The sequence below is a fragment of the Uloborus diversus genome, chromosome 5 (genome assembly GCF_026930045.1).
Source record: "Uloborus diversus isolate 005 chromosome 5, Udiv.v.3.1, whole genome shotgun sequence".
NCBI lineage: Eukaryota > Metazoa > Arthropoda > Arachnida > Araneae > Uloboridae > Uloborus > Uloborus diversus.
This window is the reverse complement of record NC_072735.1, coordinates 168,835,211-168,850,610: the sequence shown is the minus strand read 5'-3', so window position 1 is coordinate 168,850,610 and position 15,400 is coordinate 168,835,211. Positions and strand designations below refer to the sequence as shown.

Here is a 15,400-nt window from a genome sequence, read left to right as displayed (position 1 = left end):
GATTTAGCTCAGTAGCTTCAGAAAATGTATAATTAAGCTTGAACTTCTTTCTATTAATTTTTTTTTTTCGATCTCCAAAATTTGTCCCTAACTTTCACTGTCGTTGAGTTTGTTTACATTAGCAACGCTTATCCTGTTTCTACGGAACGGATACTCAAAATGAAAGCAATATTTTTCAAAATATGAATTCATCTGCTTTTAAAATTTGAAAAATAATGAGACTGAAATAAAGCCCCTCTTGAAAGCAGAGCAAAGTCGTATGATTTTATAAATGTCTAAAACAACTGGTTATTTAATGCTCTGTAGTGGAATATGTATATTTGGTGCTTTAACATGCAAAATTATGATTCAGGTGCTTGTTTTGTCTTAACTGCTTTTCAATTTCCAAAATATAATACCTTGATGACCTTAAATTCATCTCTGGCAGAGTTGAAAAGTTTTTCACAGTTGATGGTTTTATCTGGTTTTAACCATAGTTTTTACCGTCATTCATGTCAAAACTCTCTTTTTGACAAAATTGTCAAAAATCCAAATTTTTGTTTGAAACCTGTGTAAAATTAATGTTTATTGTAAAATTACCCAAAATAATTCTTAATTTTATGGATTTTTATTTCACACTTAATCAAACTTTTTGACAGTTAGAGATTTTTTAAGTGATGCTTGATAAAAAAAAAATCCTAATCCTATTTTTAATTCAACAAGCTGTTTGTCTGTTGGAATAAAAGAGACAAGGGGAAAAGCTTGGATTATTATAGAATGTAAAATATTATAAAATAAATAGAACATAGCAGCATATTAAGTAAATAATGTTTTTTTTTTTTTTTTGTTCCTTTATTTTGTCAAAACTCAAAGCACAGAGAAAACATTTACATATGTAATTTGCAAACTTTTATGTTTCAATAAAATTTTTCTTAAGTAAAGTACAAAGTAGACACCTTTAGTCAATGTTATGTTTAGTCTCATTCTAAAATTTTTACCCATTAAAACATGCGGCAACAGTTTTGAAGCATTCTGTACACCAAGTTTATTCCTAAGTTTGGAATTGATCAATCTGAAACTGGAGAAGATCCTCTCAAATTGATGATGAAGTACATGGCCTATGTTGATTTTGTTAGAGCCTCTCCACCATGCTCTTGCTAAGACATCCTGAACTGAAATGTAACTTCCAGGATGTAGTGCAGATTCAGCTGAAAGAGCTATTATAAACTTAATTGAATTTGCTTGTATTTTAAAGGGGGAAATCAGTTTAGAAGAAATTTTAGAAAAAAATCCATTTTTTTTATGTCATAAAATGTTAGAACTATTCAAGAATATGTTGCAAAAATTTCAATTCAAAATTCTGTTTCGTTCCCCCTTCCCCCCAAATGCTATGAGCACTTAAAAAACTGAAAATTTAAAAATGTTCACAGCAGTTTTTTTTTTAAATGGCTTTTTTCCTGAAACGACTTTTTATTCAACTGGTGTGCTTTCTAACTCAAATCATTATAGGCCAATCGTTCTGAAATGTTGTGTGAATATTCTTTATTCAATTACACTCTATATGAACTTAATTCTAGCATGATATCATTATTAAAAATATTTTTTTATGCAAAAAAGGTGAACAAAAATGGTAGAAAACATGAATTTTGTGATCAAATGTCTCAAAAGCATGAAATGTTTTATTTTTTAACCAGAATTAGGTTTATTTTCTGAAGAAATATGTTGATAACAATAAAAAAAAAGTAATGATTTCTGATAAAAATTGACTTCAGGAATGCACACCAGCAACAGGCTCTGATGGCGACCATACATAGACATCAACTTCTAACTCTTCTATTTCTGGAAGAAATGACTTGAAACAATTACAAAGTGTACTTGAAAATTTCAATGAAATATCCTTCAAGTTTGAACAAATTCTGATCATTTTTTCACTGTTGATAAAAATTCACGAAAAACACTAAAATTTCTGCCTCCTAAACTGGTTCTCCCCCTTAAGCAGATATTAGCTCATTTATGAACAGGAAATATATTTGTTTACATAAAAAGTTAATTGCATCATCAAAAATATTTAATTGATAATTCATAACTAACCATTGAATGCTGATCAACTTAGTTTTACTTTTGCTCAAAAGAAAAAATGACATTACATAAATCCTAACATTGAAGAATTTTTAGATTCATAAAAATAAGTAATAGTTTTAGTGATTGAAAACTGTATCACTTTCTGGAAAGCTTTCAAAACTGGATTTAACAGTTTCAAGACTTATAACTATTTTTTCAGTATAAATTATTTTAAGGAAACATTTAAATTAATTTTATTTAACTTATTAAATGAATTTTTAATTAACTCAATTGATATATGATGTGTAATTTATCGTTATAAGTTTTCAGCGTGAGAAAACCTCATGTGTTTATAAAATATGTCAATAATGAGCTTTTGATGTTCAAAACACATCATGTCATCATTGACATCAAAAACCCAATTCTGCTTTGGGCTTTATTATGACTAAATTAAAGCTTTTGCACTGGTTGGCAAGTTTTTGCCATGGGTGGAAAAAAAAACGTTTTTTCCACAGCTTTTGCCAGAGTGAAAAAATAGAATTTTGACTGACAGAGATGCAGTTTTCCGTAATTTTTTCCATAACCAGTTCATAAAATGCATTAAATATAAAATTTAATGCTAAAATATGAAAAAAGCATAGAAAAGTTTCATTTTGGTTTATTTGTTTTCTAATTTAAAAAAAAATAATGTTTGATTTGCTTTAAAATTTAAAAAAAAAAAAAAAGCATTTAACATAGAAACAATGTTTACAGTTATTTAAGGCGATAAAATAATTATTAACCTGTAATGTAAATGTTATTCTTATAGAACTAGAGATATACGGGCAGTTTTTCTGTCCTTGATTACATTCCTTAGATATTAATTCCCCATTAATGGAGAAGAAAGGTATTCCTTTGGTGAGAAAAAGAAAGTCCTAATATTTCTCTATATTAGTCAAAATCTCTATATCTATTAAAATTAAATAGTTTAACAATTTTAATGTAATCTGGGAAAAAATCTAAAGTTTTTCAATTTTTAAAAATTTACTATTCTTAAAGATATAATTTTGTGCCTCTGAGATTATTCTCTGATCTCTAAATGACAATCACTAACAATGTCGAGAATATTCTCTGAGGAGAAAAATATTCTTTTGGATTTGAAATTTGGAGAACAATCCACAATTTAATATATTTTCTTAAAAGTAAACAAAAAGTATTATCAAAAGATTGTCATTAATCACAGTCAAAACATGATTTTTTTGGGGGTGGGGGGATTACTTACCTTAATAATTTTCATTTGAGATTTTTTTTTCTTTTTTTGGAATAGTTTTTTTTTTTTACTTCCTTTTACAAAAAAGGAAATATTGCATTCACAAAAAAATTTTCACTCAAAAATCGATCTTAATTTCCATTTTGCTCACCCCAGAATGAATGTTGAGTTTTTTTTCGACCCAACCACACATATGGATATATACCTAGGAATGTACAGACACCTGAAATATCCATTTTGACGATCCCCCGAGTTAATTACAACTGGTTTTCTCGTGACGTCCGTATGTATGTGTGTATGTATCTCGCATAACTCAAAAACGGTATGTCTTAGAAAGGTGAAATTTGGTACGTAGACTCCTAGTCGGGTCTAGTTGTGCACCTTCCCTTTTGGTTGCATTCAGATGTTCCTAAGGGGGTCTTTTACACCTTTTTGAGAGGAAATCATTGTTAATTTCAGTGCTAACTCAAGTGGTGTTATCATTTGTCAAACACTTGACGATATATCGGCAAGCTTTTGGCCGCCAAGTTTTGTCGCCAAATTGGCGAAAAATTTGATGATTTTTTTTTTTAATTTTTAAGTCTGGTTTTAATTTGGCCAGTGTTGGTGATATTGAAAGAGTTTACCACTGAATCACATTAAAATTGCCAATAATGTGGAAATAAATCTGTGTAAAACGTTTTTTTTTTTTTTTTTTGCTTTGGTTCGCAAGAAACTAGGGGTGAAAATATTTAGTGTTTCCTTGCTTACTCGAAGGCGCTATTATCATTAAATTGGCGTAAAAGGAAGTCATGTGATGCACACATCAGATCGTTTTTTTTTTTTTTTTTTTGAAGAATCTTAGTAGGTGCTTTGGTCAGTATAAAATGATGTAAAATATCTTTAAAAGCTGTGCTTAAGAAAAAGATTCAAAAGTACTTAACAAAGGAACTGCCCTTTTTAAATAAACATTTAGCAAAACAAGTGTTCAGAATTATCTTTACAATCAGGAGATTCAATAATGTTATCTCACCTTCGGGGAACATAAAACCTCCTTCTGTATGCGTATCCTACACACATACCTGCCAACCCTTCCGGATTTCCCGGAAGTTTTACGGATTTTTATGTCCTTTTCCGTTTTTCCGGGTATGAGCAAAATCTTCCGGATTTTTCACGTTTTGTAGGAAAAATAATTATTTCGCCAATTTTGGCGCTAACGATACTTTTGTGGAACGCGGCACCGCGTTTTAGGCCAAGTAGCCAAGGAAAGGTTGCCGTAAGAGAATGGCACGAGAAGCGAGGCAAGATTATGACGTCACTGAGTGATACAGCGCATGACTTCATCGTTATCCAATCAAAGCAAGCGTCGCGGCGGGCAACTAGGGGCACAATTTCGGCGCCAATTATCTTCTCATTCTCTCTATTCGAGCTGTTTTTGCTTCGTTCTTTTTTTAAGATGAGTAACAAATGTTATTTCCAAACTTTTAAAGAAAGCAATAAAAGTAATATTTACTAAACGAAAGTAATTTCAATTGATATGAAATTCATAACTAATATCTTGTTAAATGTAAAGAGGGTAGGTGTCCTGTTTGATTTTATTTTGCGCTAAAATCTTGTGGATAAAAATAAAAAAATCTTCCGGATTTTTTTTCTCGGAGGTTGGCAGGTATGTACACATTTCATTGCAACTGACTCATTTTCTGGCTTTAAAACTTTAATATAACACATTAATTTCACCAACGCTAGGTGGAGGCCTCCATAGCTAGATAACACAGACGCACACGGGACACCAGTGGTGGCGATTGGGGGCAACCCCCTTTCCCACACACTCACTTTTTATAGCTCATTTATTTATTTTATTTTCGAATTTAGGAACCAAAGCTAGAAATTGAAAAAAAGCAGAAATGTCAAAATTTTCAGAACATAATTATTCGTTTTACTTTGTATATCTGTTTACAAAACATTATTTAGCGCAAGCACTAACTTTTAGTTTATGTATTCATTTGTATAGATATTAATAAATCAATTGTTTCACTTATGAACAAGTCTTACTTGTTCAATGAAATTACTACCAAGTATTTGACACCTCAAAATACTTTGGAGTAAATAATGCATGGAGTCTAATTCATGTCTAAGTTTTTCTTTGGAGAAAGTTATTGCATACAAAATTCCATCGAAATCTTTATGAAAACGTGAGCTAAATAGCTTGATTTACATCAATTACCACTCACTTCCTCTCAAAACCAACCCTAGCAAAATTGTCCTTTTCTCTCTTTTTTTTTACTTTTTTTTCCTGCCACTAACAGTCCTATGTCCCTTTTTTTTTTTTTTTTTGCATCACAATCGCCACGGATACATTCATTCATTCATTCGCTGCAGATATGTTCATAATTCAATAATCATTAATTAACATTGGTTGTCTTCAAAGTTTGTAGATAAATTAATGAAAAAAGTTCACCCTTTGCTTTCATGGATACATGATTGAAAGCAAAAGTTATTACCTTATTCAAAATTTTATCTATCCACTGTATATTGTTTTTCATACTTGCATATTATACAGTTTTAAGTTGAATGTGCAGATACTTCGCAGTTTTATCTTACTTTGAAGGCCACCATTCTCATCCCCAATATAATTTTGATTTTTAGCAGAAAATGCTTAAAATTTTCATAGAATGTTGGATTTCTCATTTTGTTTGTATACTCATTGTTAGAGCAGTTGACAAATCTTCACTCTTTTTCTATGTAGTATCTAGATAATTAAATGTTGCATTTTGTATTGGCTTGGGTGCTACTGTGTTATAAATTATGAAAATTATATTTTCTAATAAATTTTTACTGAAGATCAGGATTCACCAAGTGTTAGAGCACATGTCTAAAGGTTACAGGCCAGCTGCCATAATAATTTTTATAATTGTAAAAACAAATAAGCCTTTGAGAAAAAGGCAGAGGAAATTACTTAAAAATAGGAGATGTGACAAATGCAAAAGTCGGGTGTTGTGAACCTTTGAAGACAAAACTATGGGTTTTATATCATAAAAAAGCTGAAACAGGGCAGTGCTGCGACATACGCCATATATTACTGATTAAGTCTTAAGACTTTTTCTTAGAGGCGAAAAATCTATTAAGGAAAAAATAGTATTAAATTTCAGCGAGCAAAAATTTGTACCGTATTTTCTGGGAATCAATTGGTAACAAGTACTTTTATTTTAACATCTTATTTTTAAGCATTTCTCAGTGCTCATTTAAATATTACAATTAAGTTATTGTCGATTCATCTTGCACAGTATTTTTAGGATTTTCAATTTGTGTTGCAGACTGCTGAAAAAAAAATCTTTCTGTGGTCACATGTAATGGCTACTTAAAACTTGAAGTCCACTACTGCAGTGGTTCTCAACTTTTTCACACTGAGGATCACTTAGTCCTTTTCTGAATCCTAAGCTGACCACATACAATAGCAATATTTTTACAACAATTACTTTTGGTGAAATGAGATGAATACAAAAATTACATTTAATTACAACTTTGTTCATGGACCACATGAAAATTACTCAAGGACCTCAGGTTGAGAACCACTGAACTAGTGCATATGTCTTCTTTTTTAAAACATGATGTTAGGAATTATTTGAAGAATACCAATGAATCTTAAGTTAACTATTATGTTACATACTACCGTGGGTAGACAAAGGGCAGTAACTGCTAATTTTTCATTTTTTGCATTTTTGTCATCTATTGCACTTCAGCTTTAAAGTACAAGCCTTGCTTAGTTGGTTTCTGCTGAAAAAAACATCTAATTCCACCATTTCCTTATTGTTAGTACAGTATAACTTTGATTTAACGATACCTGATTAAACGATTCCTTGATTTAACAATAACTTTTTCCTGTTCCTTGATGATTCTTAAATTGAGATTATACTGTGTGTTGAATTCAAAATGTGTTTCTTCAAGCATCTCGAAAATTCAATTCTGCAGATACTGCTGTTTACTTGCCCACGGCAGCATAGTTGTCACTATATAATAGCCCCTCGTTATATCGCGTCTATGTTATATCGCTCATTCGGATATATCGCTCATTTCTTCTGTGTCCCAAAACATTAAAGCCTCAAAAAAAAAAAAGAAAGAAAAACCTTGCTTTAAGTTTGAAACTATTAATGAAAACATATGTTATTACTCAAAAAAGGTTCTTTCCTATTTTGTCAATGAACAAAACGAAAATGCTTCTACTCTTCTGAATTCGCTGAAAAAGCAATGCCTGTACATATCCAGAGTATTTCAGTTTAAGATACAATTGGCTTTCTGTTTAACGACTTTCAAGGGACCACAAGAAATCATTCTTAAGTAGAAGCCATCCTTGAATAGAATGCTTTTAACACTATAGTGGACCATCTGGGACCATGAAAAGCCGTCGTTAAATAGAGAAAGTCATTAAGTAGAGTGTCGTTAAACAGAGCCAACTGTAGTTTGTAAACTTCTTGATTTTCTTTTGTATTGATACTAAACCCTTGACAATGAGTGAGAAACAGCAGGCAAGTGTCATACTGGCCCAAGTAGAAGAAAACATATGCCCTTATCTGCCTGCCTTTAAGTTCAGAAAAGATTTGCATCAAAGAAAGGAAGAATGATCTGGACTGGTGAAAGAGTTTTCTAGAAACAATATGGTTACTTTTACTTTTCACATCCTTTCTACTGCAAATCAAAGGGGTTAGAAAGTCTATTGGGAATAAGAGGGTATTGGAGTGCTCACTCTTATCTCACTGTAGCTAAGAAAGATCATCTTAATTCTCAATTTGATGTTTGTACTTTTCTGTCACTGAAATTTACTTAAATTTCAATCTTTTTTAAATTTGTATACATGTGATATTACATTCGTGATTTACATAGAAACCATAAAAAATCATGTCAAAAAGAACTAATGCTAATTTACTTGTATATTTGGATGGATAACTATTTTTTATGACCTCGGTTATATCTTGCTTTCGGATATATTGCTCGTTTACTTTATCCCCCAAAAAGGACGATATAATAAAGGGTTACTGTATTTGGAAAACTTAAAAAAAAAAAATGTGCTATTCTTTTCTATATATTTATTTCTTATCTTACCCCTCAAAGAACTTCTGAAATTCATTTTGCATGTACCTTGTCTCAGCAAATTTTCCATAAAAATTGTATAGATTTTACTGATTTTTCTTATAGCCTTTTATACCCAAAGAGCACTACATCCACAATTACTTCCCATCAACTGAGCTTGTTTTAGGCATACCTGTTGTTCTTGGTGTTTCCTTTTTCATTGGATTCGGTAAGCATAATAGTTTTTGTATAGATTTTTTACATGAAGTTGTTATTACAGTACTCTAAAATATTTGTAAAGTTTGTAGTATGTAACTATGTTAAAAAATAAATCCTGAACTTTGTTAATAAAAAATTTTAAAAAAATAAAAAGCTGATACAGATGATACAAAATTAAATTTTTAACCCTATTTTGATATTATGAAATAAATGTACTTGATGTGCAGTAAACTCCTGATTATCCGTGGGATTGGGTGGCAAGGTAACCGCAAATAATCCGAAAAATGTGTAAAAAATACTGGTGTATACAATAGTTAAAAAATATGAATAACACTCAAACACATTTAAATTATAGCTAAAAATGATAACATTGAATGTAAAAAATATGTATAAAAACTAAAAACAAACAATAACATAACCATAAGTTAATGATTAAGACCCCTATTTCAGACGAAAATCAGTTGCACTGCACTTTGGACTGACGTCAGGACTTCTCCTTAAAACCCCCTGTCGAATCATAGAAATTTTGAAAACGGAAATAAGGGATTCATTAAGACATCAATTCGAAGCAGAATGCTACCGATTGTTTTCCAGGTATAGGGCTTGAATTCTAGGATTTAGTTTCCTGGAATAAATTAGGTTGGGCCAAAAATCAGAAATCAAGAAGGAGATTTTTATGGAACAATTGGTCTAATCCGCTTAAGGACTGCAGGTGCGGTGACTGGAATTTTGGTATTGTGGGAAGGAAGGAGGAGAAAGAAATAAGTATGTGTAAAAGTAGATTTTGCGCTCACAAAGTTAAAATTGGTGCATTTTTCTGCATTCAGTAAATCATCACTCTTAAAGAAAAAAAAAATTGTAAAAAGACCCCCAGATAATTCGACCGCCGATAATCGGGAGTGCACTGTATGTATTTTTTTTTAATTGATTTGAAATGTGTTTACATGACATTGTACTTAAACTGCAAAAATATTACTTTATAATATATAAAAGTTAAATAGTACATGCTAATATACTTTCATGATCATATTTTTATTTGCAGGTATTTATATTTTAAAAGAACTGGCAAAAAATTTATGAAATTAATCATATTCAATGTTTTTTTTTTTATTCCTGTAACTAATAAAAATGTATATTTCTCATAAAAAATGTACTGTCTGAAACATTTTGTAAGTTTAGTTTTATAAATAAATACAAAATGAAAATTTGTATTTCTTATTTCATAAACATCTTCAAATCAGAATATCACATTTTATTTCTCCGATGACACAAATGATAGAACAACAAAAATGACTGCTGGATGTTAAATTGTGGACATAAAACTAAATTTTTTCGTTGCAAAATACGACTTACAATTGGTTACGTCAAACCCTGAATGCAACAATGAAAACTTGTTGAAGATATAAGAAATTAGGCAGGAAGTCTTACACTTAGGCAAAATGTACTGTAAAAGTTGTTTTTATCGTAAGCCATAATTTTTGCAAAACTGAAAATATTGGTGGTTTCGCGAGTTGAAAATTTTGAAAAAGTTTTATGAACAATAGAAATTATTTTAAAAAATATTTCACAAAGCTTACATTTTTGTAGTTATGACAGGCTTGTAAAAATTAATGCTTTTATAGTTTTGCTATTTTTTTAATATTGCTTTTAAAATAGGTTGTTTTGTTGAAGATAACTCTGCATATTCACATATAGTGGAAAAATAATAAAAAGTTCAGAAGATAAAATGTGTCATTTTATTTATAGCATATGAGATCAGTTTATTGTTTTCGTTTTTTTTCTTTCACTTAATTTCCGTAGAACAAATTTCAGGCTTGCATACAGTATAAAACAATTTAGGAAACAACGAGCAGATTGAGTTGAAAATTGATAACATGAACTGAAATAAATACTTTAGAGAATATTTATTTAAATGTGAAAATTAATTGAGATTTGGACTGGGTGATTTTGATTACATTAAATAGTTAACAATGCTGTTCATAATATGGAGAAGTTTCTGTACAAATATACTCTGTGTGTATTGATAACAGCACCATCTTATACATGTACATTACAAAAATAGTTACTCATAAAAACATGTCACCAAACAAGGCATGTAAATAAATAAATATTTTATTTGAATATAAAATGTAACTAGTAATAGAGAATATATTTTCTTTCAAAGTTACATCACAGGGTGAACATTAATCTGTTTGTATTTAGATAATGTACAAATACAATTTCTCGCATTAGACAGAAGTAGGAGTGAAACCTGAAAAATAATTGAAACAAAGTTAAAAAACACAATTAAAATTGAAGTTAGTACATTAATTTATACTTCAGTACATTAATTTTGCATAATTTTCCATTATTTTCAATTATAAAATCATTAATCATTAAGTTAGATCTGCGTATGTTGGTGCAAACCTAACTTGGCAGCATTGTAATCCTGTGACTAGGATCTGCGTAGCTTTTAAAATGCTGCCAGGTTAGGTTTGCCCCAACTATAGAGGCTTAGGCTTATGCAAACACCATTCCCTTACAAAAAAATAAAATAAAATACGAATTTCTAAATGGGAAGCTGATTAAGGTTCTAAATGAAAAAACACACTAGTGCAAATGAAAAACTAAAAAATTAAAGATTTAATTCAGCTAAATATATAGCACATTTCCCACCAAAATGTGATAACAATAAATATAGAATTAAAGTCAAGGTTTCAACAAAAATGAACAAACAGTTAAAATAAGACATAAAATAAGCAGATTTAAGGCAACAAAAAGTTAAAATAGCTTAATAGAAATATTTACAAGATGCAAAACGATTGAAATCTCAAACATGGCATGCAATTTTCGGCGAAGCATGTGGTGTGCTCAATATCAGCAAGTTACTAAAAACAGATTTTTGCTAAATGAGCTATTTATTGTTAACATTTAGGTAAGGGAAAGCCTTTAATAGGTCAGTTGCATCAATCCACTAAATTTTATGCCAACTTTTCCAAGGAAAAAAAAAAGAGGATTTTTGGAGTTATATAAGCAAATAAAAATTGGAGGAACTCTGGGAAAAATGGAGAACTTAGTTGCTATGGACATGTTAATATGTGAGCTTCTTGTGGAACTACAAGCTACTTTTCAGGTTCTTATCCACTTTGCTTCATGCACACCTTTAAACTCATTACAGGCACGGGCATTCAGAATTTTGGAACAATCACATTTTAAATCAGAGCAGATTATTTATTACAGTAGAGTCTCGAAAATCCGAGGCAATTGGGGCTCGCGCCACCTTGGATTACTAAAAACTCGGATTATCCGGAAAAAATCTTCGGCTTACGTAAGGACATGTACTGTTTACTTCCTCACAATATTAAAAGGAAATACTGTCTAATCTAAAAATTTATCACTCAAATTTCATCATAAATTTATGTTTTAACTAACCCTAAATGAGTTTTGATTAGTTTTTTCTTGATGTCTGTAGTACGTACTTGCAGGCAACCAAAAAATACCCTTTGATCGTCCTCGAATAAATTTTGATGAGTTTTGTCGTGACATTTGTGTCTATGTGTGAGTTTACTTGTGTACCTCGTTCTTTAAAACAAAACAATGGGTTAATTTGAAGGGGGGTTTTTTTTTTGTATCAACATACTTCCTACCTTCTGCAAGGCATCTCTTAATCCATCTCTAAAACAGTCAATGAATATTTCATGCCACTTGGCAAGTGTTATGACATATAAACCTTCCAAGATATTTTTATTACCTTATTTTATGTTGTTAGGGAAAGTCAACATAGCAAAATATTTTGCTTTTCAGCTTAAAACATTTTTAGTCTTTCAAAAGTGTACCTTAAAAATATCAACAAAGCACCTCGAATTAAGCTGGAACCTGGGATTTTTGAGACTTTACTGTATTTCTTTATTTTATTGTATTTTTTAACTCCCTGAATTTGAAAATATAAATTTTTGGGTCCCATAGAGATAAAGGCAGGAGGTAACCAGATTGTGCTTGAAAAAGAATTAAACATACCTTTAAATATACAGCTTATTTTTCTTTCAGTATTCAATCCCATTCATCTCCATCATCAACTTCATCACTGCCACTACTACTTTCATCTAAAATTTTAAGTTCAGTTGACTTATAGGAAACTTGCAATCACAAAACTTTGAAAATTATTATCAAGACATAAATACAAAAATTCTTAAATAACCCAAAGCTATGATTGAAATAACTGATAAGTAAGGATATAAATGGCTACAAAAAATATATAAAAGCAAAGAATCACCAATAAGAAAAATTATCTCACAATTTAGAATCTCGATGCTCTTCAATGAATCAAAATTCAGTGCAAAATTAATATCTACCTGCATCTGCACTTTAACAAGTATGCATTATATCATCGACTCAGAGCAACAGTAAGATATCTTAGTGTTATTTCTGGGATTAGATACCTTACTGTTGTTCTGAGGCGACGATATATATTTCACAAAGAGTGTTTTTTAAGATGGGAACGAACCTGTCGGCTGAATAGCTCGATTCCTCTCGAGTAAAGCTCTAGCCAGTGCACCAGCTAAGCCATCCATTGGTGCTGGAGCAGAAGTACTTTTTGATTCTTCAGATACCTATAACAAATTTTCACATGCATAAAAAATAACTCTCCAAAATGCTACCTTGACAGACATTTACAGTTTCAATATACAAATAAATAAAAAGTAATTAAACTAATTTTTTTCTTAACAACAGTGAGGATCTTCTTTTCTTATGTCAGAAGAATATTTAACGACTCTTTGGCAAATGCTGTGAGAATGCTGGCATCATGGTCCAAAATGAAATTAATTTGTTGAACATATAAAGTGAGAAACAGATTTAAAAAAAAAAAAAAACCCTAAGTTAACTTAATCTCTTACTTCAATCCAGTGGTGTATGCATGGAGGGTTTTGGGGTTAAATCACACACCGCTTAAGTTTTGAGTAACCAAAAACAATTTTACATTACCCAAAGTTTATTAATTTCTAGATTTTTTAGTTTGTAATATCAATCAAAAACATTTTGCATTCACTAACATTTTTGACTTTCAGTTTTCTAAGTGATGGAGTGGGGTGGGCGAAAAATGTTAAAATATATGTTCCAGGAAAATTGAGCGACCCAACCCCCTCCTAGGAAAACATTCTGCGTGCACCACTGTTTTAACCTTTTGTAAACATATGTAATATAAAAAAGAAAATTAAAATGATGCAGCAAGGGCTGTGCAAAATATTTAAAAAAAAAATAAATAAATAAAACCATTTCCTTCATTTTGACGAACCTGTTACAGCAGTATCTGCAGAAATGCATTTTCGGGTTCAATGCTAACAATAGGGAACTATTGGAATTAATTTTTTTTTCACGCTTTTTTTCAGCAGACACCAAATAAGCAAGCTTGTACAATACAGCTAAAGTACAATAGATGGCAAAAATGAAAAAAAAAAAATTGCAGTAACTGCTTTTTACCTGCCCACAGTAGTATTGTACTGATGTTGATTATTGTCATGTTTAATTTTAAAAAGTTGACTCAGACGATGACATATTATCGTTCAGTGTGTTTTTTGCATGCTAGGAAGGCAAAAAAAATTTTTCATTGTGTGTGAGTAATTAGGCATATTTTCATTTAGCTTATTTTTTTTATTTCAGCTTAGTTAGTTATAATTCTCTGACATGCATAATTCTTTTTTCACATACATGACTCTTTTTCACAAACTGTTTAAAAAATAATTACATGAGATCAAACGTGTACTCCGAGTTGAATTTAAAAAGATTTTAGGTTTAAAAGAAGTAATGAAATGAAAGAAAGGGGGGTTCAACCAAACCGAGCACTGCGACCAGAGGTCTACTATACTAGTCTCCAAACAGAAGTCTTAAAACAGACCAGTGGCTGAAGCAAAATTCAACAAACACCTAATAGGAATGTCATAAATCTCCTATGTTTCAAGCAATTGACGACCAAGGTGTTCAAACCTATAGGCAAAAAACACTTCAGAATCACACATGATGTGAGTAGCAGTTTCCTCTAGAAAGAGGCAACCCCAGAAAGTTGGATCCTTACCGACACCCATTAAAACAAGGTGCTGCTTTACGTTGCAATAACCAATAAGAAGACTAAAAGCCTTCCTAAAACTATTTTTGTTAAGAAGCCTTTAGCTTTTTCGGCATATGATCCCCAGAAAGAATCAGGACTGTCCTTAGAATGACCAGCTGAATAGGTTCAAAGTCACTGTGGATAATTTCTCCAAAAAGAAGGTTCCTCTCACCACAGCCATCATAGACATACTCCCTGCTTGAGCATAGGACTGTGGTTGACCTGTCCTTACTCTAAAAAATGCAGCAGTTTGTGCAGGGGAAAGCATTGAAACCTACAACCAAAGATGTTTGGTTTCTCCTACCTTCTCGGGAAAGGCTGGGCCAGTGATTTTTGCCTCCTGTACCAGCCTCCTCCTCTCCTGCCCGCAACTGTTGCATTTTTGTGCAAAATTGAGTACTCCCTGCCCCTTTAATGCAGAGTTGGCGGGTTGCAGATCCACACCCTCACCTCCTCCAGCAGCAAGGTTGCTGGTTTTCTCCTTCAAGCCAGCCTCCAACTCCACGGGAGCTGGGAACTGTGAGGTGGTAAAAGGTCAACACCCACACAACCACCCTGTACAAGTGTAAGTGTGATAATGCATATCACATTTTTTACCCATTTATATTTTTCCCATGTTTTCGGCCATTTTAATCGGTTTCTTCCCCCATTCTGTTGTTTTTTTAATTTTCTTGTGCATTCCACGTTTTCCCCGCGTTCCCCGTTAAATTTCGCGCACTTTATGATGTCAAATATGTGACTTATTCACTTTTCCCATCGTTTAGCTT

At 31.3% G+C, this 15,400-nt stretch overlaps 1 protein-coding gene and 1 long non-coding RNA gene across 4 annotated transcripts in view; one reads left to right on the top strand and one right to left on the bottom strand.

The window, feature by feature from the left end:
• The first annotated feature begins 113 nt into the window (after nt 1-113).
• LOC129222741 (uncharacterized) lies at nt 114-9,715 on the top strand. Its single transcript, XR_008580604.1, has 3 exons — nt 114-352; nt 8,459-8,561; nt 9,594-9,715. It is a non-coding gene; the product is annotated as an uncharacterized LOC129222741 (long non-coding RNA).
• A 932-nt stretch (nt 9,716-10,647) lies between these two features.
• The window catches only part of LOC129222091 (actin nucleation-promoting factor WASL-like), a 36,384-nt gene continuing 31,631 nt past the window's right edge, over nt 10,648-15,400 (bottom strand). For 2 of the 3 annotated variants that reach the window (XM_054856525.1, XM_054856527.1), the window contains exons 12-14: nt 13,035-13,140; nt 12,548-12,633; nt 10,648-10,802 (exon numbers count right to left, since the gene is read on the bottom strand). In XM_054856525.1, the coding sequence (XP_054712500.1) occupies nt 12,581-12,633; nt 13,035-13,140 (159 nt within the window). In that variant the 3' untranslated portion in view covers nt 10,648-10,802; nt 12,548-12,580. Of the gene's footprint in view, nt 10,814-12,547; nt 12,634-13,034; nt 13,141-15,400 lie in introns of all 3 variants that reach the window. The other variant, XM_054856526.1, reaches the window with a different exon arrangement.